Genomic DNA, 27,458 nt, shown 5'->3' with positions numbered 1-27,458 from the left:
CAGGTACTGGGGGCACCGTTTTTCATGATTATTACTAATTTGCAATCTCAGATCACTATCTTTTGTGCAGTTTGTGTTCTCTTGGAGTGCTATGAAAATGTATGGTTGAGAGGATTTTTGATTTTGTAAAATGACACTTGAACTGGACTATCTAATGTCCTTTCTGTGCACAGGATGTTTTGTTTTGTTACCAACCACAAGACAGGAGAAATAGCATGAACAGTGTTAGCTTCTACAACTAAGTAGACAAAGAAAATAGAGCACCATTTAACAAGTCTTAATTTCATTAACAAAAATGGAGGTTAAAAACATTACAATGTGATTTTTGAACCAAGGATGTCAATAAAATGCAGTAGGATTTATTTAAAAAATAATAATAAAAAAAAAAGAGCAAATAAAAATAAAGCTTTAATTCCCCTGTTGGAAATAGTATGTCTTTTTGCTCAATTTGTCTGACAGTCGTAACATGCAAAAAAAAAAAAAAAAAAAACTCTTATAATGTGGCACTATGTGCCTTGAAATTGTGTTGAAAAAGATGAAAGTGCATCAAAGATGATCTTCATAAACATTCTGTGATTTCATGCAAGACAGGACATACTATAGAAAAGGAGGCTGTTCCTCCAGCAGTGCCAGACGATTACAGGATAAGTGCTATTGACGTGCAGATCCCAGAGGCAATCAGTTCTTAGGGCCTCATTAGCCGTCACAATGCCAACGGCTGACTGCCTACATGTGCCTATACACTAGATTTAGCTCCATTCTCCATCATGAGCCATACAGTACACCTTAACAACTGCCTATACACTAGATTTAAATTTTATTTTGTGTATTTTTTTAGAGCGCACTCATTACTAATATTTTTTAGCTGTACAGACTTTCATACATATAGATATAATACAGGAGTGTGAGATCATGTTAGGATCAAGGTTATGCTATTATTGTGTGGGCGAGTCACTTTCAGCTTTTTGCCCAGTAATTCATGCAGCAGTTTGTACCTCCAGGGTGAATCCAATGACTTTGAAACACTGCTCCACTGCATCAAACTGCTCCTTGTAGAAGGTGTTGCTCACTATGTCAGGCCCTAATTTAACGTGCTCGTTACACAGATACCTGCAGTACAAAGAGAAAGCAAAGATCAGGATTGGGTGTGTTGGGAAGTAGGGAGTTTGCAGTGCAAGTGGGCAATAACAGTGTTTCAGAGGAGGGCTTAGAAATGTCAAACCTACTTAGGTGTTTTGCTGTCGGAGAGCTTGTAGTGGGCTAGTTTCTTCCTGTCAGCCAGGCCAGCATAAATGTAGTAGAAGATGTGAAAGTTCCTCTCCCCTCTGTCGAAACACACAAAGACGTAGCTCGAATATTCAGGTCTTAAAAGCACAAGACTGATAGTGTGATTTAGTTAGCATGTCATTTGGTGACACCAATTTTGTTTATATAAACCAACAGATAAGGAAGAAAAAAAACAAGGTGCAAGTGTCTGACAAGGCTGAATAATTCTCTTAATTTGATTGAATTTTGACTGACTTAATGTAATAAACAGTCTCACAAGTCAAAAATAACTAAATACAATAAAAAATGTTCACATTATTAGCATTAGCATGGTGGCAAAAATTCTTTTAAGAGTTTATACACTGGAACTACAACAGTAGAGTGTATGGATGATTAATATTGCATGCAGTGGCTTTTTTTGGGGGGTTTTAGCTGCTGCAGTGCTCAGCCAGTAAAATCAGTTATAAGTTATAATGTCTTCTGTAGCTCTTTTGTCAGTATGAGAAATTAACAATTAAAATTAAAAGTATTTTGCATATTATATTCTCCTCACAAATCTGAAAACATAACATCCCTGAGGTTACGAGTTATGAACGAATCCCTGAAGCATAATTGTTGAATAAATATGGATCCACCTTGTTTGCTGTCCTCGACAATTAGTATCCAACAGGCTAAAGAAACGTGGAACTACACAGAGTGTTTGCAGCCAAATCAAACCCTGTCTGACCTGTGTGTCTGTTTTCTAATGAAATACTTGAGTCTGCCTTTGAAGTTCCACTAAGGACACTTGCAAGACCACAATCTTTGATCAAACAGGAAATAAGCTAGCCCCTCCACTTGACCCGGTCTGCTCCCCAGACACATGATAAGAAGAAAAGGTGGATTGAATGAAGTGCTAGGTTCAAGGCAAATGCCACCAGTTTGAGATGGAGAAGGAGAGGTGAAAGAAAGAAAGACTGAGTCCATTACACGCCGATCCCTGGCCAGCAAGCAGAAAAATAACCTTAGAAGCAATGTTCTTTCAGAGAACAAGAGATGTGATTTACATTTCTATGAATGTCATTGTGAAATGAAGGCACTGACAGTAATAAGTGTCATGAGGTTTCTTACATTTGAAAAAAAGACAAAAACAAAAAGAAGGAAGTGATATTTACACAGCCTGGTGGATGACTCTGGATTTCTCCAGCAGATATTCAGATATCTGCGCTCCCACCACTGTTCCCCCGCAGGTGAACTTCATCTCCAGGTACTTGCCAAAGCGGCTGGAGTTGTCATTGATGACCGTGCAGGCGTTTCCAAAAGCCTCCACCAGGTTGTTGACCAGCAGGATCTTCTCCTGCAGCGTGCGGTTATTGGCCTGAAATAAAACATCGTACCAGCTTAGAAACAGGGAAATCAATATAGTGGAAGTGATCATTCTTTTGTCAAGAAATGATGCATGAATTTCTGCCATGTGCCTTCCTATTCATGTTATTCTCATGAAAGTGACACTGCTATTTCTTATTTTACTATTTCAAGTGGAATAGTAAAATAAGAAATAGCAGTGTCACTTTCATGAGAAGTTTCCTGTCAGTCAAGTTGCAAATCATGACTGGCATCAGCTGGACCTTAAAATAAACTTGAGCACAGGATGTTTAAAATTCTTTGGTAGTGAATTTGGAGGAACAAAGGTTGCTAGATCAGACAGAGCTGGTGCACAGTTTAAAACATGCTAATGTGATATTGTGTTTATGGACCATTACAACTCACCTTCCCAAGAACAGTGAGCTGCTGCACCAACAGATGAGCGCTCTCTGTTTTCCCAGCTCCACTTTCTCCACTGATCACGACACACTGCACACAGGAAGCCACAGAGATTACTATGAAACTAGTAATGATGATGCTGACAAAACATCACAATAAAGAACATTTGACTGCATTAGTGGAGACACCTTGGTAATCTAACTCTGTCTGCATCTCCATTAAACAAACAGCACCAAAACAAGTAAAGATAAAAGCTGCTTTCTGTGCTCAGATCTAAGGAAGCTCTTTCTTTCTTTCTTTCTTTCTTTCTTTCTTTCTTTCTTTGTCTTGTTTAGTTTTTGTTTTCCATCTGTGAAAACCACCCCTGAGAGACAAGTGAAAAAAAAATAATATTTAGGGTGGGCGTTTCGGTTTGTTTTTTTTCTTCTTCTTCCCAGAAAAAACATCACTTGCTTCTCAGGGGTGTTTATACAGATGGAAAAAAAAAACTAATAAAAATGATCCTGGCAAAAAAAAAAAAACAACAAAAAACAGGACACTGTTAACAATGATAATATAATACTTGTGTGTAATGTAATAAGCACAAAATTTACCTGGTCTGTGTTGTATGACACCATGGACTGGTAGGCGATATCTGCCACAGCAAAGATGTGTGGAGGGTTAGCTGTGCGCTTAGCTCCTATGTACATCTTAGTTTCCTATAAAGAGAGGAGAAGGGACAATAAAAGAAAACATCTTTAAAACATGCACACTAATGTAAAGGATGCCATCACGTAAAGAAAATGAATGTTATCATGAAGTGGCTTTACTACTTTGCACAAAGCACCAACAGAAATTTTCCATCTCTACAAACTGTCCTGCAATACAATGTATTTTGGTATGAAAAATAGCAACAAACTTGAGGCAAAGAAAAATGTGATGATTGAGAGGAAAATATAGTCAGTGAGGTATGGACGAGGCAGAGAAACAGGGGCTGTGTCTGTGTCTGTGTGTGTGAAGGTGAGGCTAAATGGGATGCAGCAGACTGAGGAACTGCAGAGGCACTAATGAGATACGCTGGGCTACATTCAGTGCATCACTGACCAATTGTATACAAGCACATTTGAGTAAAAAAAAAAAAAAGAAACAAACAAAAAAACAAAAAACACACAAACACACACACAAACATGCATTAAAAGCTCGAGCCTATACCCACAGACCTCAGGAGTGTATATCTCCATCTTATGGAAAGGATTGACTGCGATGAGGATGTCTCCCACATATGTGTAAATCTGGTCTTTTCCATAGCGACTCTGAAGCTGCTCTGTGACGGTGTTCTGAAGAAAAAAAACACCAACCTTGATTCAGTTTTCAGGTACTTTATGTCATGTTTCCAGGCACTTGTTACTGTCTGGATGTCTCATTATAGGAGATAACTGCATTACAATCATTATTACAACCAGGCAAGTCCTTTAGCTTATGTCCTGCCTCAAGTCAAGGCCTGGGATGCCTGCTACGTCAATGTATTATCTTCATGTCATACGGTGATTAATTCTCCTGTCTTCACGCTGCCGGGGACAGGTACATCAACAGCAGCGGGGCGGCACTGCCTTCCTCGTACCAGCAGAGCTGCTCATCTTGAAGGATGGGTGGAAATATCCACTGGCAACTGAGACTGTTTGTATCGTTCAATACGTCAATGCAGCTCTCACATTTGATAAATTGTTCTCAATTTTATTTGGGTGAAAGATGCTATTGTGCATTTCTCAATATGGCTAATCAGCAGACCAACAGGGCTGATCGGGAAAATGATACTAAATGTTCTTGTTAGCGGAGGAGAAAAACAAATCCCAACATATATAATAATTATTAAATTATATGACTACACATCACATGATATCTCTGTAAAATGTAATTAATTCTGTTTCCAGGGTCAAGAACAAACTGTGAACCTCAGCTCTGAAACGCCATCTGCTGAGGAAGATCATGTCATGTAATCGAAAGCTTCAGAAGTGGAACAGATGGACCTTGCGGTGACAGCTAAACTTCCAATCTCAAAATAAGAACTCATTTTACCATATATTATATATTGTGCAGTCATGTTTTTCCACAATAGAGAAAGATATCATGTTCTTTGTCATGAAATATGTTTGGAGTTTCATCTGACAATTGATTGTACTGTTTCCAACATTTTCGCTGTGCTGTATCTACAGTGACAATGGTTTTCTTCCTCATGACCAGTCACGTTTTGTTGTAGTTCTTGTTATTGAGATGTATAGTTATGTCAATCGTCACCTGATTCCCAGACAGATCAAAGCTGAGTTTGGACTCTCTCACCTCGTCTAGCACTTCAAGGGTGGCGAGGTCGTCCACCTCATCTGGGTCAGTCTGTGACTTCATGTGGCTTCCTTTTTTAGTGTGGATGCGTTCATGCCTGGAAGTCACAGGACGCACAACCAAGTCTCTTACCAAAGCAACGTATGTACTGTGCATAACAGTAATCTATATTCAAATTCAGTACATTATTAGCACATTTGACTGTAGTCCTGCCAATGTGATTTTTCCAAGGCAAGTAAGTACATCTCTTCACTTTAAATAAACCCTAAATAATGTAAATATAATCAAACCTTCAACCAGATAAACATCTTTCTGTAAATATAATTCTCTGTGAGACAAACAGTGAATAAAAAAGGATCATCAGTATGCAGTTCACTCAGCCCTCCATCCTCTCTATGCTCCCTACCTTGAAATTGATGTTTGTTTTTGCATGAAACTGTACATTACAGGGGACATTGTACCAGGAGACCTCAGTCATTTTAAATATTTACTCCTGCAGACATGACTCCTGAATTTTACCGCTGATATCTGTACATTTTTACTGTGATAAATCATTTTAAATAATAGCTACAAGAAGTCTGGAGTTATCAAAATGCACCAAAAAAGAAGCAGATTTAGTGGGCCATTCAAAATTACTGCACCAGTATGAATAACTCATTGTTTCCTCACATTATGTGTCAGGATGTGTGATTACATCTGATCACCAGCCACATCCAAAAAAAAATGTATCATTATTTAGTTGATGATGGTGGTAATTTCCCCATCGCAATTGCAATTAATCTCTGCTGAAGCTCAATTTATCTGAAAGTTAATGACGAACATCACGAGGTTCAGAGCTCATTGGTTTACAGTGCAGGTCATGGTCCCACAGTGATACGACATTACAGAAAATACAGGAAATAGTGACAACAATGGCGGCATGTAAACAGTCTAAAACCAGCCCATGTAAATGCCTTCAAGTACATGTGCCATCACAACTACAACAAGGGCAACACAAAAAAAAAAAAAAAAAAAAAAAAAAAAGGCGGTTAGCATCTACTCCTACTGTGGCATAAAGGTCATATATATGCATGTGTTACCTGTCATTACTGTCTGTGCCTCTGTCTGTCTTTCCGTGATGGCTTAAAATGACAGAAATAGGATTAACATTTCATGACTGTAGGGGTGAAGCACTTTTCTGGGCCAACACTTTGGACTCATGTGACTCATGTGCTGCCTGCACGTCAAGTGAAGCCGGAGCAGGATTGAGCTGTTGTTTATGTGAGGGTGACGGGGCTTGTAAAACATCCAGCGAAGGGGGGTAATTTGGATTATACTGCCTGCAAAAGTTAAGCTGCAGCCCAGGGAGGAAGGTTTTTTTTTTTTTTTTTTCTTTTTTTGTTATCAAACACTTTATGGTGAGTTAGTAGTCTGCTTATGCTGCTCGACAAATAGCACAACCTCGACCATGTCACAAATATATGTGGAAATGTGCGATACTGGAAAGGAAACTTGCATGCTACCTTGTTTTCTCAATGACTCCTATTTGTTGGTTGAGATCAATGAGTTCAATCAATTGCTTCTGCAGTATTTTCTCTCTGCCAACAATCTGTTTGATGAACACATGCTGGAGCAGGTCTAGCACATTCGGTCTCAGCTCAAAGTCCTTAATCAGACATCTGTGGGGAGGAGGAGGAAAAAAGGTAGAGGAGAGCAATGCATTTCTGGGATTTATATTCAAAGCGCTTTGTTATGTACGATCAGTGGAAAATGTATTATTCACAGAGGCATAACAGACACACACGCCTCCACACTCACTTGCAGATGAAGTCATTAAAGTTGTCTGACCACAGCTCCGGCTGGTGGAGAGTAGGCGGAGGGTTTCTGTTTAAAGGAAGGAATGGAAAAGATAAATGGAGTGATAAGATGAGATGGGATTTACGCAGCCGGGGCCACAGAACAATAGGCCGAGGTGCAGAGTGGAGCGATGGAGTGAAATATTAACACTGAAGCTATTAGTCATCGAAACACATCCAGAGATGTTTCTGCAGCTGCATGAGGCAATGACAGATGTCCCTTCCACCTGTGCAGCTGGGTGGTGGCGATACAGCTGATTTTAAGACAGAAAAGCAATAGTCAGTAACACTGGATATCAAATATATAACCTGATCTTACAGGCTGGAGGCTTCTCCTGTAAAAATCAAACTCAGAGACACACACTGTGTTAAGAGGTCAACAGCAACAAGACCTCACAGCTGGCGAACAACTGAGCTAATTTGCTATAATTCCTCCTTCTGCTGTAACCTTTTTACAAGAGGGTTCCTGGCAAGTGTTAGGAAAGTCAGTGCTGCCTGCTAATGCACCAGGGCCTTTTTCATGTTGGCTCTGACAGCAATAAATTGGTCTAAAGAGAGGCCATGCATCTCCTTTTTATCACACAACACAACCAATATAGACGGCAAATGCACCAGACATTTGCTGTGACAATTAAAGTGTGTTTCTTATCCGGAAGACAAACAGGAGCTTGTGGGGACATGAGCTACTTAAATTATACAACTATTTAGTTCTTAATTCCCTGGGTATAAATATGAAGACATATTGTAATTGTGATATCCAAGTAAATGTTGCGTTTGCCCACTTTGTCCTGTCATAAGAGTATTTTCTACAGTATGCAAGGCAAATGCAAATCTTCTCTGTTGCACACAATGAACGATAAGAGCTCAGTACTTTACACGTTGTGCATAATGAGGAGAGCAATTTTAATCTTTAACCTGCTCTACAGTGTGATGCTTTGAGCTGGGATTTTACATACACTGTCACCCCTGCTTTTCTGTCTCTGTCATTTTACTGAAATACAGGCTAAAAGGCAAAGGCAGAGACTTGCACTGTAAAATCCGAACTGTAAACAACACAGCACTGAGGGAAATCAAATGTATTTGGGCATTGTAAAAACAGTCTCACTGTTCTATTTGGCCAGCCTAAATTAAATAAGACGAGGTGTGGTTCAATCGATGCCTTCATCATGTCTCTTTCTCAGACTGCTTGACGAATGAACCCAGAGCAGAGAGAGGAGGGGAGCGAGGAGTGTGAACAGAGAGCCTGAAGCTCTGGCTGCAGCAGTCACATAGATTCTGAGAAGGCTGTGTGATGGCTCCTGTGGAGCACGACCCCAAGAGCAAACACACAGGACAGCTATGACACAGGAGCTGTCTGTGTGTGTCTTTGTGTGTGTGTGTGGGTGTGGGTGTGTAAGGCGCTCACACCGTGCAGTGATGGACAAAGTGCTGTGCTGTTAGGATGACAGTGGTGGTAAGTGCTTATGCAGCTCTCACACTGGAATCAGGAGATGATAAACAATTACATTTCACCTTCAGCCCACAATACGCACAGACTCACACCCCGCCCCCCCCCTCAAACCCAGGACGAATGGGATCAGTGCCAGGAGGGGAGGGGTTTATGGATAAGCCCCTGCCAGCAAAAAAAAAGCCATTTGAAATGAAAAGACTGTACTTTGTCTGGTGACAGTCTGTATAGAGAAGCAAATCACTGCACTGGGGAGCAGGAGATGGCTTTTCTGGATTGGAGTACAAGCACTATGAATTACCCTGTCTTTACTCTCCTCTCTGCCTGTAGAAGAGGGACGTAATGAAAACATACCCACCACTGTCTGATGGTTTGCAGTGTAGTGAATACAATCTTATTTTAGCTCTGCTGCTGAAAAGGGGATGTATAAGTTGTATCTTTAAAGCACTGTCATCTATTTGTTGAAGCGAATGCTCTTCTCTAACTGCATAAATTCCAGTCAGATGCTGACATGTAACGTCTGTTATGGCCGTTTGCTGCTAGATCACTATAATATACCGCAGCCATTTTCAAAGGGCTTTGATTTTTCAGCTCATAAGCTGTAATTAGGAAGTCACCTCCTTCAGCGTCATTAATCATTTGTGTCAAAATAAGATAGGAAATACATCTGGTTCGTAATAAATGAAAATAGGGCTGTTGGGGTCTTCAAATGTTCAATTATTGTGTTGGAAAATGGTCTTTTAGCCACAATGAAGCATCCAAATATGAGTTATAAGGTCTTATTTCCAAAACATGCAATCAACTCCAACTTTTAGTTTATGTGTAAACTCAAAGTAAAAAACTTATTTCCTATAACTTATGAATAGAATATGAGCAATATATGTACTTCTGACTTGCATTTGCATTGAGGGCAGCATAGTGGCTAACTGGTGATTAGCACCCACTCCACAACTCTATGGTTTAATGCCTTAAAGATCCCCAACAGTGCTGGGGTCAAACTCTCTCATGATGATGATGATGGGTTGTTGTGTAGGCGCGACGGTGGCTCACCTGGGTATTTTGAAAAGGGCTCTCATTGGGTGGAGGTCAGAGAGGGGTGGGTCTCCATCTCCAAGCTCTATGGCAGTGATGCCCAGGGACCAAACATCACAACGAGCGTCATAGGTTGAGTCCAGCTGCTGCTCACACGCTATGACCTGGAACACATAGTCCAAACAAAAAACAATTTATAAAAGCCAAAGTTAGCCATCAACCAACATCTCTGTGAGTCTGTGTGTGCCCTCACTGGCTTCACCAATCATCAGATCAAAACATTGGTAAACCTTTGTTTGGGAGCTCACAGTATTAAGAAAATCTCTGTCCTTTATCCCTAAACCAACAGAAGATCAGAACCCATGAGAGAGTCAGTATCCATGTATTGTTGTTGGCTTTTGTTATTTTGTCAGACACACACACACACACACACACACACACACACACACACACACACACACACACACACACACACACACACACACACACACACACACACACACACACACACACACACACACACACACTATCATCTGTGTCCTCAGGGCAACATGGAACCCAATCAACAACATTAAACATCTGAGTTGGTGGCGCACACCTAACCACACACACGCAAACACACACACATAGAAAAACACACTTTCACCATTACTGTCAAATGTCTGAAATCAATATAATTTGTGTTGCCAATTCTCAGTAGGTATGTCCTTATGTTCGCTGATGAGACAAGCAGAGAAATCATTACCACATTACAAATACGACATCCTAACACACAAGTGTACACACACAAGAATACAAAACAAGAAGTCCTCCACTATTGGGTCAAAGTATATATGAAAAGAATCCTCATAAGGACCATTTTGGAAAAAGAAAACTAAATTTAAATTTCATTTAAATGGTTCCACCAAGACAAACATGCTTTACAATTTCACAGCGAAACCAATGTGTTCCCATTGAATGTACCTAAAAAAATAGGTGATCCAAAATGTGATATTATAAGACTCAACTTACCCCTCAACTCAAAGTTACATAACTAAATCCTCTTCAGAAAGAAGCTGAGACTGTCTGTATTAATCCAGTGCAGTATATTATCCAGTCCCAAGTCTCCGTGTTCACAAAAAATTTCTCAAAAAAAAAAAAAAAAGTCAGCAAAAAAATTTTTTCTTGAAATAACAAAACCATAGATCATTGTTTATGAATCTCACTCCTGACATCAAAAAGCCACCCAACCAAAGACTTTATAGTCTAGAGTCCACCCAAGCCTCATCCTCTCTGACAACTCTTTGATGATGAACATCTTACACAAATGACATTAAAATCCTCGAGGTCCTTGGGTCACGTCATGCTGTGTATAGTCTAATGCACGATTTGCACACAATGCAAACCTCATGTAAAAAGGCCCATTTTGATTTTACGAGTGAAGGTTATTTTACAGAAGGCGACGTTTACTGTGGAAGCTCGTACAATTAAAACTAGTGTAGGTGCAGTGGTTACAAAGTGCAGCTGTGTAGAAGAGTATAAGGTTACCAGTTATCTCTACAGGGGCTGCTGGTGCTCTATCTAATGTACTGTTGATCAGTGTGGAGGTTATGTCTGCTTCATAACCCAAATGTGATGAAGACATTGTTGAACCTTATTCACCTTTAATCATTTCACTTACAGCATTTTATTTATGGGTGTGTCCCATTTTTTTAAATCAATCAACTTAACGTCTTTAGCAGTACTTTAAAAAACTGACAGATGTTTTGTGATGTGAGGCACTTATCTTAGGTTTTGTGGGCTTCTTTCATTCATTGTAAGTGCACAAAATCATTAAATCTTGTTCAACTAACCTGATGGCCAGGTAGCATGCTAACACTCTATAGTGACAAAATGTAGGTGATCTTCCTAACCCCAGACCTTTTACAACCACAGATTTTTATTTTTATCTTTTTCATTTTAAAACTTGTAGTTTTCAGCCCTATCTGACAATTTATTAGATTTTACACAGCTCACTTTGGAGCCACAAAATATATTTTTTCACACATGCAGAAGTACTCTCCAGGACTTCCAACCAGACTTTGATGTGGCAAATTGGTGAAGTTTCCCTTTAATTGTTGGACTGAGATGAGATGCAAATCAGGCCTCTGGCATAAAATCCAGTTGTACTACGCACCTACCTACCCACAACCTCCAAACCCTTACTGTACTTTCTAACTTGATATACAAAGGGCACACAACTTCTTGCAGTGGAAATAAACATGGGCACTGGATGTAAATCTGCTTCATGATGAGCTGTGTAATTCCAACAAATACTGAATATGGGACTCAGTACAAAAATGCGTTTACAATATGACTAATATGACATTTACATTTTACATTCATTCACTTTGCAAATGCTTTTATCCAAAGTCACTTACAAGTGAAAGACATCACTAAAGCTTCAATAACATGTAATACCAGATGTATCATAGCTTTTATTCTAACTGTCAACATACTTATTGTTGCACAGTCAGAATGTGTGCATTAATTTACAGATTTACAGATGTGTTTGTACATCTTTTGAAATAAATACTGGGCTGTGATTAACTGTTTGAAAGGCCAGAGATATGAAGCAACACATTCAACCACCTCACTTTATATCGTCCTTTATACAACACAGGAAAACATTAACCTACCATCAAAAGTAAAGGATAACGGGATGTGACTATGTACTGGTATAAATGATCACTTCTTGATGTGTACTATTTTAGAGGCTATATGTACTGCTGGTGCAGTGAGCTGTGATTAGATAGGAGATGAATGATGGAGGCTGCCCGTTCCATTTTCTTGCGAACATTGTATTTGACAGTGTTATCTCTTTGATGATTATTAACTGTGGCCCGCTGGGATCTGCTCCAGGCTAATGTAGTGGAAAGGGAGCAGGCAGCGGGAGCGTTTATAGGGCCGGTTTTTACTGTACCTCTGGAGCCATCCAGAAGGGAGTTCCAACGGAGGTGTTCCTCCTCAGACGGGTATTTGTCAGCTGAGCCGAAACACCTGCAGGGAGGAGAATACACACTTCAGCCATTTCAGCCTCTCGCAGGACTCAGTGCACACAATCTCAGTAACTTCTTTGACATGTGTTTTGTTTTATTTTCTCAAAGATCAGACTGGCTGGTAAAAGTGATGATCTGTGAAAAGGGAAACAGTAAACAGTAAACAGCAGGGTGCTGCTCAGCTGATATAGGGCTGAATGGATCCCGTATGCCACTGATAGGGCTGTCACTATAGTGACAAGGAGAAAAACACAAAACACACACATGCACACAGTAACATCAAGCTGCTATGCTTTTTCTTTTCTTTCCCCCGAATGATAGATTGCTTTGAATTACAAATTCTTATGTTACTGCAGAGGATGTAGGTTTGCTGGGCATTTCAAGAACAAGATTTGAATACAATTCAACTGTAAACAGGCTGTGGCAGCTGCGGATGACTTTCCGGCCTCTCTCAGAACAAGATGTTATATGATTTATTAGCTCATGTTAACTTTATCTGCCTATATAACAAGAGGACAAAGTCATCTTCCAGCAGTCAAGACGGAGGTGGATGAATTCAGCAGAAATGGGACTGCAGAGAAAGAGGGGGAGGGCATGTGTGTCCTTATGTGTGTGTTCATGTGCGGTTAAAAAGCCTGACAAGGAACATGCTGACCCACAATCGTGACTTCAGTCCAGTCCAGACAAATCAGTGTTACGCCACGCTGCGTTGTATCCCAGGGCTGGCTCAGCTCAAGCAGCCGGCCAGGACAAAAAGCACAGCCTCGAGACAAAAGCAGCCACCAACAAATAAAAGGTGATGCGCACGCGGCTACAGAGCACAGTCTTTGTCACGCACAGCATGTTATGTTTTTTTATGAATCTGAAGTGTAGAGTTTGTGCAGAATTTAACTCTGTAGAAGGTGCTTTAGGAGTCAGACATGCAGCATAAAAGCTCAGAGGAACTGAGGAGGTTATTTGTGAAAGTGTACCAACAAAATATCCAGATGGTATGTGTGTGTATGTTGTTTTCAAACCATGAAGTGTGTGCAGACTTGTGCACAAAAAAGTGAACACATTTAGACAATATAAATGTATTGCCGACAGCGTCATCGACTGCTTCTTGTAAGAGCTCGTTCTGTGCGCCTTTTTCTTGACGACTTCGTTGCTGTCGGTACAGTACAGTGACACAACGATTTTCTGTTGGTGCTGGTGGGTTTAAGCCAGGGGTGGAGAGAAATGCCAGGATGAGCAGTGCAGAGGGAAAAAAACGTTCCGTGGCAAATCATCAAAAGGGATTAGAGTCATGTGCAGGTGGGGACATATGCATAAGGCTGACACACACACACACACACAGGGATGCAACCACAAAACCACTGCACAGTAACACAACCCACATTGGTGAGAACAAACACGTAGTTTTACATGGATGCAGGCGTATTAACAAAGAAACAGGAAACCAAACTACCATAGGAGACCCATACTGATATAATCAAACTTACGGTTACACACACGTCTATTATAATATACACGTGTGGTATATCGGTGTGTGAGGATACAGAAATAAAGAGCTCCCTATTAAAGCTCTTGCTGCCCCTCTCTTTCCACTACATTAGCCCCGAGTGGAGCCTGGTGGGCCACACTTAATAATCATCACAGAGATAACGCTGTCAATTAGAATATTCATGAGAGACCCATGAACGAACGGCTCCTCTCATTCTTCCGCTGCTCTTTTTGGGTCCATCTCTTTGCTATTTTGTTTCTCTGCTGGTGATGAGTCACTGCGGGGGTTTTATCTCCTCAGCTGCTTAGTGTAGCGTGCGCCCCTCCACATGAAAAACCATTAATCCCAGCGTGACGCAGTGCCTGCGTGTAGCACTGAGGCAAGCACGAGTTGGGTCTTTTTTTTTTTTTTTTTTTTTTTTGCCTTTTTCGTCACTCTGCAAGCTTTTACACAAATTGGGCTTATTTCTAAACTGCTGCTCCAATTTTTTTTTTTTTTTTTTTTTTTTGCCTTTTTTTTGATGATGTCATAACCAGCGTCTGATACAAACTTGAGCTGTCAGCATTGTTGAAGATTTGCAGAGCAGCGAAAGCAAAATGTTGCAGCCACTTTGGTGCCTGCGGTTCTCCCGCTCTCTGCAAGAGCTGGAACAGACTCCAGTTTGGACCTTTGCTCTTTCAGTGCTGCCAAATTCCTACGCAGGCAAACACTTCACTGGCAGATGATAACACAGGAGTCCACATCTTATCTGCTCAGTTTGCCGCCACCTTCGTTTCAGGAGAATGACATGACATTTACTCAGTGTCGCAGAAAGCTGAGAAATTCAGACTGTTGCATTTAAATGCAGGTCATATACTGTTCGGCTGCATGTCTGATTTGACTTCTAGCAAAACTCCATACAGTACGAATTAGAGCTGAAACAAAACTAAGAGTCTGCAGCCATGCTAGCAGCTATATCACTTTTGCAGTGCTCTGAGCTACAGAGCAAGGTCACAATGCTAACATGTTCAATGCTAACATGTTGATGTTGATGTTGTTGATGTTGATTTCACTATAGAGTGTTAGCATGCTAACATTTGCTAACATTATTGTTATTGTATTAGAGTCACATGGTGATGCTAATGCTGCTTTGTTTTGAAATAAGTGCAGTAATGATGTATGCTACAACTCCCTGTCTGGTTTTCTGTAGTTTCTCACCACAAAACACGGAGAACTGGGATCTCAAACCTTCTGTTACCCCAGCAATGTTTTCATGTCATAAATTTAAGATGTTCTGAGGTAAACAAGAAGGAAAATGAGAAGATGTTGTTTGTGATGCCTGGATTCCAATCACTTGAAATAAATTGTCTCACATGTGCAGTATCTTCTGTGAGACCTTTTACAGTGTAGTTGAAATAGCAGTGTTAGTGAAAGTTTGTCTTTATTTGCTATTTTACACACATTTCTTAATTTTTTTTGCAAGTAAAAGGTGGTAGGTAGCTCGTGTTTCTAGCAGGTGAAGATTCAAAAATATTTCATAAATGATCATTCTTTCTACTACTGAATACCATTTCTGAACAGATACTAATGTAAAAGTTACGGTAAATGTGTGTGGGTGAAGCCTGTTTCTCCACATCACTGGTGTGTTAGCTCTCCAGTGCCTCAGTGACCATTGGTTACATAATATGTTCAGTTATTCAGATGTGTATGATGTGTTTGAGCACAATTATGCTAAACAAGCTCAAAATTGCATAATGTAGTTTTAAACTTAACTTGTATCCTTAATTGGCCTGAATGTAAATGTACTGTACTTGTGTTCTATGAAAATCTTCACATCTTCATATTTTGGAACATTTGACCTCCTCTATATTTATGGCCCGATATTCAAGGTCAAAAATTTAATTTCCGAGATGTAGAGTAAACATTTAAGAAACATTTTGCAGAGCACAGTTTGAATTATATCTTTAATGTCTTCATCTGTAAAGACCTCAGGGTTTTATTCTTTAAAAACTGGTGCAAAAAAGCAAGTGTTGAGAATCTCAGTGCGGTAGCCTTGTGAGGGAAAAAGCTCCTCTGGAGGCAAAGGGTGGCCGTGCTCCATATTAGCAACTTCACATTCACATATTAAGTGATTCCATTAATACCCCCTCCCTCCTCCTCCTCCGTTTATAAGAGCTGTGCACTTTTGTGCTTCATGGTTAGGAAAAGGCTTTTAAGAGAAGCCCGCAATTAGCAGACTAAATGTAAACCTACACACGCGTTGAGTGGGGATTTTATTTGGAATGAAAACAGGCAACTGAAGAAAACTGGGGGTGAGTCATCCCCCTGGAAATCGTCAGAATCATTTTGCCTATCATGAGCCTTCAATCCAGGGACTACGCTGTGCCGCTGTAAACGCCTCATTTGGTTAAGAAAACCCAAAAAGCAAATCATGGCAAACAACAATGTCCTCTGCTGTCTGCTGCAGAATGGAAAAGATAGGGTGTAATGGAAAAGTATAATCGTCCGCCACCTTGTCGGGTTGTGTAAATGTATTCCAACCTCTCGAGGAAACTAATTAGTGGCACAATATATTTGGCAAGTGGCTGAGGGTAATAGATTTGACCCTCTTCTGTTAAATAGAGCCATAACATGATTTCCACTGATTAGATGACGACAGTACTGAAAAGGACATGATATCAAAGCTTGTCTTTTGCAAAACAAAACACTTTGCATACCAAAATCCACAAGTTTGATTCCTCCTTGTGTCGTCAGCAGGATGTTGTTGCCTTTGACATCGCGGTGGATGGTCTTGTTGATGTGCAGGTGTTGGAGGCCCTTTAGGGAAAAAAAAAAAAAAACAGGTTAACACCTGCCTTCAAAATAATCTCATTTAAAGGGGCCATTTGTAAGTTTTCTTGGCCACTGAATGTGGTCCCTTGCCGGGAGCAGGTGATGGTCATTGTTGCTTGACAAGCGCTTCAGCCAATGTTGGGTTTACAAGACAAGAGGTTATAATATGCCTATAAGTCTTCGAGGCAGATTGGAGGCTTCAGTGAGTTGCCCTCAGAGAGTGATGAAATGGGCTGGGGCTAGCTGGTTAGCGTGCTAACTTCAGCAGTAGAAAAGACGACATGAATTAACATTTGTGTTGCAAAGGAATGAAGTAAAGGAACGAAGTTTGATGCAGAACTTGTTTCTTCTCGACTAGTAGCTCTTAATGCTAACGTCAGCTATGTAGCAATAGCAAAACTTACAAATGGCTCCTTTAAACTGTTTTCATTGAAGCGACTCAGTTCAGCTCTACCATACACCACTGTCTCCCCTCCTGACTTACCATGAGGGCCTCATGCAAGATGTAGGCAATAATGGCTTCATCCATTCTGTCTCCTCTCCTCAGCATGCCTTTGGCCAGATCCGTCACTGAGCCACCGTTGCAAAGCTGCAACAGACAAACCCACAAAGAGAGGAAGACAATGAGCGAAACACCTCAACATGAGTCAGCACTTATAGCCCAGCTTATACAACACGCCAAAATCTGGGGCAATCTTAGATACGAAGAATTTCACAGAAGAAACAGCAGAGGATGAAAATGTTTTGATCGCCAGATTTCACAGTGAGAAAAAGGGATGCTGAAAGTAGTTCTGTCAATCTTTAGCGGCTTATCTTTCTGAGGCAGCTTAGTGGGAGGTGAGAATCGTGCCCGTAGAGAGAATGTACATTTTGTGAGGAGGGTTTTAATCTACACTGTGATGACTAAGCACGGTAAATATTAGAGACGTACAAATCATCTTCAAGTTAAATACATCCCCTTATGTTTTCAGACAATGCCAAGAAATTGTGCACAATTTAAAGGCCAACTTGATAAACTGGAAACAGAACGTACTCAGGTTAAAATCAGCATCAAGGCTTCTTCTCCATCACAGAGCAAGAACATTTCACTGTTGTGTTTATAGGTGTTTTCTTGTGGTGTACTGCATCTAGACATGGACTCCACCGTCAATAGCAATCCCTCTTGGAAAATTACACAAAATTACCCAGTAGGTTGCCAAGGCAACAATAATAGCCCTTAATTTGGGCCTTTTCTTTGGGAGATGCCAGAGGTATACGAGGGGGGGGAAAAAAGGCTGAAAAACGCTGAGATGTCAATCACAGTGCAAAATGCTGGAAATGAACAGAAATTGTAGATCCTGCATATGAGCGCTGTTTGTAAACACAGATCTCGTCACTCTGTGTGGTGAAAGACATCATCTACAGACGCATTAAAAACATCTCTTTTTACATTTGTGATGACTTGTGAATTTTCTGCATTTCAACGCACATCTTTAGTCCTTTTTAGTCCTTCAAAAAGCATTTTGTATTAGAGAGGAAATTTCCATCACATCTCATTATGTATTAAACACATGTGCTTTTATAATGGCAATAATTTCCCACACTTGTAAACTGAAAGCTTAATTAGGCAATAGACATGCAGTGGTGTGTGGTTACTGAGGATAAGAATCAGTCCCCTGCGGCGATCCTGCTAAAGAGATTGTGCAGCACATATCAGGAAAGGTTAGACATAAATAACTTATAGCACAACTTTAATACAACTAACATTTTTCAATGCACGTTCAAAATGACAAAGCACAGCACTGGTGCTGAAAATGCAACATTTATTTTCCTGGGGTGGTACGGGAGGCAGGATGTTTACTCACTATACTTGTATGATTTTGAAGAAAAAAAAACATGTATAATGGAACTATATAGAAAAACGATGCTATTATTGTGTAGCACGGATGGCCTCCTATGCAGAAGAAAACGCTGACTGGTACAACAGTCGCATCATAACACAGATATAATATTTGTGGTTGTGTGCCCAAATCTCCAAATAGGGACCCATTTTGTCGCATTATGATTCCACCCACAGGGCTGGCTCCATTGCCTCTGCACATACTTTGCCAATGTGTCAAAGCTAATTGAGCTAACCACAGGAAGCTATAAATGAGCTCTTCCAATTAAAGCCGTGAACAATTAAAAAAAAAAAAAAAAAGAAGAAAACACTAAATTTAGTTGATGGTAGGGACTGAATTTCACATCCATTTTTGCTTAAAGGAGCTATTTGTAAGTTCAGTTAGTGCTGTTATATAGCCAACATTAGCATTAACAGCTGTTTAACTAACAGTCTTGCTAAGAGCTTCCTCCATAGTTGCGTTTACATTACAAGAGTTTATGATATGCCCTCTGAGCAGCGTCACTGGACACTACAATGACTTGGTATTGGCAAGTGACAAGACTTCCTGACTGGGCTGGGGCTAGCTGGTTAGCATGCTAACTTCTGTACAAGGGAGGAAGTGATAGAAATAGAGACAGCTCTTGTGAGCAAAGGAATAAAGTTGATGCTGAACTTGCAATGTTTCTTCGAGATTACTGAGTAAACTTTATGGTAACACTGGTTATAAAGCAATAGCAAAACTTACATGTAGATCCTTTAATAAAAATCAAATAACATGTCTTTGTTAAGTTTTTCTTCTCTATGTGGTCATTTTGCCTCTCTTGTGGTCGTTTTGTGTCTCTTTGATAATTTTGAATCTCTTTGAACTCATTTTGTGTCTGTCGTCATTCAGTTGACTTTCTAACAAGCACAACTCTGTCGCACAGGCCTCATGACCCCATGTGCCTGGTAGGCCTGTTCAGTAATCCTTCCATGCATCATATTATGAGAGTGAATCAAGTCTTTGACCTTGACCAAGCGCTGGCATAAGTTTTCAACGCTGCACCTCGTCTCTGTTCTCTATCTGCCTATCAATCTGCCTGTCCATCAGGAGCCCGGAGTGCTGTTGCAGGATGGATGGTGTGTATCTCAGCTGCCACATGGGGAGTTTAATCACTCCTTCTCTCTGCTATCAGACGTGCAGACAAACTGCAGTTAAGCAGAGAATACCACAGAGGCTTTCGCAGACAGCGCGGTGCTCTGACAATGAGCTGTGCCTGACGTCAGTCCACATCTCTGCTGCCATATCACCTGTCATCATTAAATTACACAGGGCAGACAGACAAATCCATATTAATGAGAGGTCCGGTGCCCTAGATTTTGCCAAGCTAAACATTAGCCCTCTCACCTTAGCCACAGAGCAACACATCCAGAAAGTGATGCTCGACATGAACATTAATTATTTGACATGTGATGACGACTCAAACCTCTGCAGGGAGGAAACGATATATGAAACCTCAGATCTGGTTGGATTAACCAGCCTCCCTTCCTCTCTATGAAATGAAAGTACAGATGTGTAAACACAACTAGCTTAAGTTCCATTAGACTGCATCACACCCTTAAAACTTAAGTACCTCAAATTGTAACGTTAATGATGATATACATTATAGTAGCAGTTATGCAAAGATATGTATGTAATCTATAAAGTCTGAAAAGCAAAGTTGGGCATCCAGTCAATGTTAGGATAATTCCCTGCCTTCTATCTATATATATATCTCATCAGCAAAAACATGTACCGTCATTGTGAAGCTAAGCAACTACTGATTTCATTTGACTGATGTGTGTTTTGTTTCAAAAATGAATACAGTGACTATTCACTCTAAAGTTACAGCGACTCATAGTAAACAGTATAAGTGCAAATTAAAATGTTCAACAAAACATGTCAATTATATCCAACTATACATATAAAAGCTAAATGGTGCCACCTACTTAAACTATATGCATGGTGTGACTGGTAATTATTTTTGATAACAGCAATTAATGCTACCTCATTTTTTCTGAAGCAGTTTGCTCTGCCATAAAAAAGGAAGAAGTAGCAATAGAAGAGGAAACTTTTAATATAAAAGACTCGTATCTTTCAACTACATCTTGCATGTGCATGTGAGTTTCCACAGAATGATCACTTTTCAAAGAATAACCTGAATACACTGAATATTGAGTGGCATACTCTCAATTACAAATGAGGTCAGGTGCTCGTTTAGTCATGTAAATGAAAGTAGTTGATCAAAGACCAGTAAAAGAAGTGGATGAAACAAATGTGAAGATGAAACAAACGGGTCGGTGAGGAGAAACCACACAGGTGCTGACTTGAACTATCTTTGATGCACCTTTACCTTGCAAATATAAATCCACGCTGTATTTCTATTTACTGCCAGATTATTGGAAACATGGAATTTCATCATGTCTGCAGCAGTGAATGCAGTGTGTGTGTGTGTGTGTGTGTGTGTGTGTGTGTGACACGCTGGATCATATCCAGAGAAAAGCACACCCATTGTTGCTGTGGCCTTATCACTTACATGGGCATAAAAGCTGAGGTGTCTACTTACGGGCACTGTTTATTGAAAAGTCCGAACAAGGAAAACCATTTTAAACCTCATTGTCAATTATTGAATGTGGAGGTCAGGATGAGTCAGGACAGAGATTAATGGCGGTAAATGCGGGCCTCAGCAGTTCATTTTTGACTTTCGGAGTGTGTCTAAAGAGGCAAAAAGAGAGGGCAAACCAAAGGGTTGAAAGACAAAGCATCTGGTTTAGATAGAGATTTTATTAAATGTTACAATTTAAAGACAATGTAAAACATCAAGTATTTTCACTTTAATAGATTTAAAATTGATTGAGAGAAACTACAAATGTAGTTTCTGTGGTCGCGGTTTGCCTTCACCAGCTTCGCATACTTTCGTCCATCAGTTTCTTCCATACTTGCTTTCAGATTCAAGGACTTTCAGGCTCTTGGTCAGTGTTATGGCACATGCTTGCATGTGTGTTGCCTTTTTTGGAAACATCCAGGCATTTTTGCTTCATTCATCATGTACTCACTATTTACCAAACCCCAAATCTTAATGCTACTATCACCATTAAATTCCTCCGAAAGTGCCATTTGACAAACTGTGGGTGGGCTGTCATATGGCGTTTCTATTCAAAAGTGGCTCCCTTTCAGGCTCTTTACCATAAAGGGATGTTTAATGTAGTGCTGCAGAGACAGTTTGACAAGCTCTTCCATCTCTCTCTGCACAAACTGAAACTCTTGATGTTGCCAATGCAGTTTTGGTCCTTACAAAGGCACTTCATGCCCAGTTACTTCTCCCATTTCCTGTACTGACTAAGCCCATGAATTTTTAAATACTTGACGAAGAGATTTGCCCGTACAGAATTCTCTATGAACTGTCAGACCATGTATTGACAGGTGCATTTGCAAAGTACTTCCAAGCAATTTAGTTTTGTACAGGTAGAAGCGGTAGTTCGGCAAAGATTTCAGGTGCCAATGCAACATTAAATGGATCATGAAAACAATGTTTCACAGCAGAGATCAGCAGCTTTTGGCCAAATGTATTAAAAAAAGAACTAGCAGTTAAATTCTGTATAACCAATTTCATTTTGAAGTCAAAATGCAATACGTGCACAAAGTAATGCAATTTCAATTTAGCATTACCACATAGTGACTTTTCATTTTTGCATAATAGAAGATGAAATACATCTCTGAATTATGAGCTTTTAAAGGTTCAACTAAACACTGGCCTTCATTTAACAGAGCCTCTGCATGATACAAGGGAGCTCACAATTGAAATGTGCGTCCAAATCCAGTTTTTATTTCCAATTAGAGAATAAAAGTCACTCCATCATTGCTATCTTTGAAGTATTTTTAAGCTCTCTGGGAGCAAAATTAGGCCGACATACATGAAAGCTTGCTCATCACTGCCCATATCCGAACTCACGAAGGAGCACACCACGGGGACAAAGCCAAAAGCTCCACACACACTCCAATGAGGGGCTAACAAAGTCCAGGATGCAATTTGTATGAATTCTGTTCATAATGAGAGGTCTGCTGTCAGCACAGGGCAGAGAAAGGCTCCTCTCAGCAGAGCTAAAGGATGGAAAATTACAGTTTAGAAAGGAGGGACAGTAACCATGGTGAATGACCACCTCACTCCCTGCTTTCCTGTCTCTTCACCTCTAAAAACCCCATGTGCATCTACTTCAGAGCACACAAACGCACACACTCAGCCCCACACACAGCCACTTGCTAAACTGTCAGGCAGTGATTTCAGCCTCAGGATTAGCCACCAGATTTGGATTGCTGGCTGCATATTTTTGCAAGGGAAATGTTGGATGGATGTTAGCCACGGAGGGAACAGGGAGTAAACAAAGCAGCAAAACTGAGTGAACTCCACGAACACAATATTTCTGGCTTTACTCATAAAAATTGAGTCCTGAAATGTAAAAACAACTAACATGATGTAAATCTAGTACAATCAGTACAAGAACTAACTTATCAGGTAAAGGTCTTTGTTTTCCAGTGGTTTGATTATTCAGCATCTTAGATTGTACTTGATATCCGAGCTAAGTCCTCAACGAAGGTCAGGAGGAAGGATGGCGATGAAAAGTGAAGGAAACACAAGCTGGAGAGGTGAAAACTATCTTCTGGGTTAGCATAACACTGCTGCTGTTGATGCAGAACCCACTGAGCTTGGATTACAGAAATATGGGCACCGTGCTCTCGCACTGCTGTACCTGATAATGGCAAAGGGAACAGTTCAGTGGTGCCCTGTTGATCGGGATGATCATTGCTGTCATAAAAAGTTACTTTGAAACCTTACTTTGAAAGTTACTTTGAGAGTGAAAAAATGCCATGTAATTAAATTTTGTATTGGAATTGCAAGATAAACACAAATGAAAAATTATTTTTATTGTACTATTATTTATTAATGCTTTTGGTATTGTGTTGAATCAGTTTCTACTTTGTAAGTGTGAGGGTTTTAAAAAGCTTGATGAGCTAGGAAACTGGACATTTGTTTATGATCACATTTTATTTATTTATTTACTCTTTTGTTTTATTGTTTCATTACTTTATATAAAAATATCCAAAGCAGTGTTGCACATTGATATTCAGTATTTTGCTACAGCAGTACTTTGAGCTAAATGCAAACTTGCTAATGTTGCTTGCTAGCAGCTAATAATAACCATGGTCACTATCTTCCATTAGGCTAACATTTGCAAAGAAGCACTTAATACAAAAAACAAAGAGGTTTATAGTTTTGCATGTATTTGATCATAAACCAAATTTATGAAATTTAACTTTTGACATGATAATGGTGCTGAATGAAAGGTCAAAGTTAATATCAATCAAACTGTGGAGAATATGAATGTCTGTTATGACAATCCACCCAACAGCTGCTAAAACATTTCACTTTAACCAAAAAACTAACTGCTGTTGCTAAAAGAAAAGTCAGGGGATCATAAGAGTCATTGTGTTTCACCTTCGGGGGATGATGAATATCTGTACCAAACCTGATAGCAACACTAAAAATGTTACATTATATTTTATTTAAAAAAAAAAAACTACTTCAAAGAGCTTGTGGACCATAGCTGTGACACATTTCCTGTATTCATTTTTATCAAATCTCTTCAGGTTTCCTGGCGGTGTTTACCAGACATCTCCAGGTTTGTACTGCTCACTATCAAAGCAGGGACACAAATTACATGGTCAAAAAGTCAAAAGGCAAAGAAAACTGACATCCTGCACCGTGTTGGACCCCACAAACACTTTTCCTCCTCTGAGGTTGACCTCCATTACATGTTTGTCTGGAACCTGACATTTCAAAAGGGCCACAGCAGGCAATGACATATGAAAGATGAAGAACTGGGGACCTGGAGGTAAAGCTTTTTTAGATGAACAGAAAGCAGCAGCAGCAACAGCAGCACCAAGGTCCCCTTGAACTTTCGCATAAAATATCATAAATTCACAACTGCATGTAACCATTGCTGTACAACAGCAGGTGCAGAAAAACAGCCTCAAAGTCAAACACAGTGTTGTTTTTGCTCAATCAGACAATCTTGCACTGTGACTGCACAGTCACCAATTAAGCATGGCAAATTGAGCAGTTTATGTATAAAAATCCACCAACTGCAAACGATGTTCTATTGTTTCCACCATTTCATCATTTTACCCAAAATCCAGGCAACAAAAATCAGCTCCAAAAAGAGACGTTTTGGCCTCTGCTCCAACTTACCATTTGTATATATTAATTCATTGATACAGCACCTGTAAACAGAAATCCCTGCTCTCAGCAAGTCTTCCGTGACACACAAGCTAACCCCCACCCCCAGCACATCAATGATGCTAACTGGCTTGCAACCAAATCCCCCAGGTGGCCTATACGTAAACTCCTATACTACCCATGGTGGCTTAAACTGTAACATAATCCCTGGCCAGATTTGGTCACCACTGCATATACCTGGCGAGACATGTGGTGTGAAGTACGATCGGACCTTTAATCTGCACTTACATATGCTTTGTCTGCACGGTACAGCCATAGTACACAGACAAATGCTCTTTAAATCCTCAGTCAAATATATGGGTTGTAACAAAGACACAATGGGTTTGCTATTCAAATATAATGAACACTCTTACCTCCAGCACCAGCCACAACTGATCCCCACATTTCACATCCTTCTTGTAGTACATCCCATAGAACTTGACAACATTGGCGTGGTCAGAGAGAGCTTTGAGGATGTTGTACTCTGCTTCGATCTCCTCATCAATATCCTGCAAAATGAAGAGGCAGATCAGTTAAAATGACAACAAAGACTCCTTTTGTCACCTATAAAGTCATGTTTCTTTTATTTAAATCTTTTTGACAAAGAAAATTGAAAGAACCAGACATGAAAATGACCTAATGTTGGTGGTAGCAGCTTTCTAGATTAAAGGAATACCATGTGTCTGATGGAACAAACTTCTGTTTTAATCATTATAGTAACCTAAACAGGTCTAATAGCTCAAGTTTCACTTGCACTCGGGCTTGTGTGACCACAAGCCAAAGCACATTTCTGTGCTATTTTGTCCAGTTTTTCTGTACCTACAGTGATTATGTGATGCGCTACCAAAACACAGGTGACCTACATTCAATACTGAGAAGTTTGACACCACTCTCACATCTGTACAGCAAATGAATGGATGAAACTATCATCCAGAGGATGGTTAGCTTAGCTGGAAACAATGAAAAACATATTGCGAAATGTGAAAACCCCATCAGCACCGGCATCAGTTTGTGAGCTAAAGCTCGCACTCACAAGAAGTGTTGAAAACAAAAAGGTTGGCTAGCTGCTTCCCCTTGCTTCCAGTCATTATGCTAAGCTAAGCTAAGAAGTTAGCTGAGAACGGAAATGACAGTTTTAGCCATCTTCTCGTCTAAATCTAACAAAAAAGCAAACATTAAAACTTTTTTTTCTTGTTGCTGCTCTTTAGGGCAGCATGTAAAGCCTCCATCACTGACAGAGTGGGCGAAAAGGGCAAATCCAGGACATCTTAATTACAGCAATTATGAGATGCTCTCCTACTGTATGTTGCACCCACACTGTGTGATTAAAGCTAACCAGACGGGACTATCTTACATAGAAATCTTGTTCATATACATTTAATCTACAGACCGTATTTACCACAGGCACACTTTAGTCAAGTCTGTACAGTTGTATCACACCCTGCAGTGATGTAGTGCATTATATTAAAATATTATTATGCCAATCTCCAGGAACTGTTCTTGCAAATTGTGTCCCTTAAAATGGAGCAATGCCTACATGTGATACTTGTCACGGGTTTGAAATATCTACAGGTCGTAAGCAGTTCAGTGACGTCCTTCTCTCAAACTGTTTAGTTTAAATGTATTTTAAAAGCCTAAAAGCTGCAGCTATATAGTTTTCACACCAAAAATGTATTGTAAGAGAAAATTGAAAGATATGGTTTTGATTCTCTCTGATTTCTCTTGCAGCTATTTAATGGGATCTCGACCCCCAGGTTAGGGACCACTGCTCTAGCAGAGGCAAAAATACTTGACACTTATTCAATGCTCTTGATTTTCACCAAAAATGAAACTGAAAGAAGGAAAAAAAAACTGCATGATATCTCTTGAAGTGCCTCATAAACCTGAAACCGAGCACCCTCTGGCACATGACGGGACTTTTCAGAATAGCTATACTGTGTGTAATAGATCTATAGATGAAATAATCAACACTGTGATTAAAATGGTGGTAATGATGGTCCTCACAGACTAGTGGTCTGTAGATAATCATTTCTCAATAATGAGAAACAGTAACAAATTCAAAAAAGGCTAATGAGAGTTTCATTAAGAGGAGGGCTGGATTTAATAAATGAAAATGGCTGCTCATTAGAGCTGCTAAATAAGCCATACAGTTCACTGTACCTAAAACAGACAACACAGGGGGTGTTATGTCTATACAGGACACAGTGACAACTTATAAATAATGGCTATTTTTTATAATGTTATAAAGAAAGCATCAAAGCCTTTTTTCTTATAGTCATACAGTATCTGAACCGTGGTCTGTACTCGTGTTATATTTCAGAGGAGGACAGCAAACAGTCATTACTGCTCGGAAA

General features: G+C 39.9%; 1 protein-coding gene across 2 annotated transcripts in view; it reads right to left on the bottom strand.

The window, feature by feature from the left end:
* The window catches only part of myo3a (myosin IIIA), a 52,985-nt gene that overhangs the window by 20,663 nt on the left and 4,864 nt on the right, over nt 1–27,458 (bottom strand). Inside the window, exons 3-17 of one of the 2 annotated variants that reach the window (XM_071484713.1) lie at nt 25,479–25,613; nt 17,435–17,539; nt 16,836–16,935; nt 12,581–12,657; nt 9,658–9,803; nt 7,123–7,188; nt 6,828–6,983; nt 6,405–6,446; nt 5,326–5,422; nt 4,209–4,325; nt 3,603–3,707; nt 3,016–3,099; nt 2,421–2,623; nt 1,227–1,325; nt 996–1,110 (exon numbers count right to left, since the gene is read on the bottom strand). In XM_071484713.1, the coding sequence (XP_071340814.1) occupies nt 996–1,110; nt 1,227–1,325; nt 2,421–2,623; nt 3,016–3,099; nt 3,603–3,707; nt 4,209–4,325; nt 5,326–5,422; nt 6,405–6,446; nt 6,828–6,983; nt 7,123–7,188; nt 9,658–9,803; nt 12,581–12,657; nt 16,836–16,935; nt 17,435–17,539; nt 25,479–25,613 (1,647 nt within the window). Of the gene's footprint in view, nt 1–995; nt 1,111–1,226; nt 1,326–2,420; nt 2,624–3,015; nt 3,100–3,602; nt 3,708–4,208; nt 4,326–5,325; nt 5,423–6,404; nt 6,447–6,827; nt 6,984–7,122; nt 7,189–9,653; nt 9,804–12,580; nt 12,658–16,835; nt 16,936–17,434; nt 17,540–25,478; nt 25,614–27,458 lie in introns of those variants that run through there. The other variant, XM_071484714.1, reaches the window with a different exon arrangement.

Source organism: Trachinotus anak, unplaced genomic scaffold (genome assembly GCF_046630095.1).
Source record: "Trachinotus anak isolate AG129_WGS33_773 ecotype Australia unplaced genomic scaffold, CSIRO_AGI_Tana_v1 ptg000009l, whole genome shotgun sequence".
In the NCBI taxonomy this organism is placed as follows: domain Eukaryota; kingdom Metazoa; phylum Chordata; class Actinopteri; order Carangiformes; family Carangidae; genus Trachinotus; species Trachinotus anak.
This window is presented reverse-complemented; position numbering and strand designations above follow the sequence as displayed.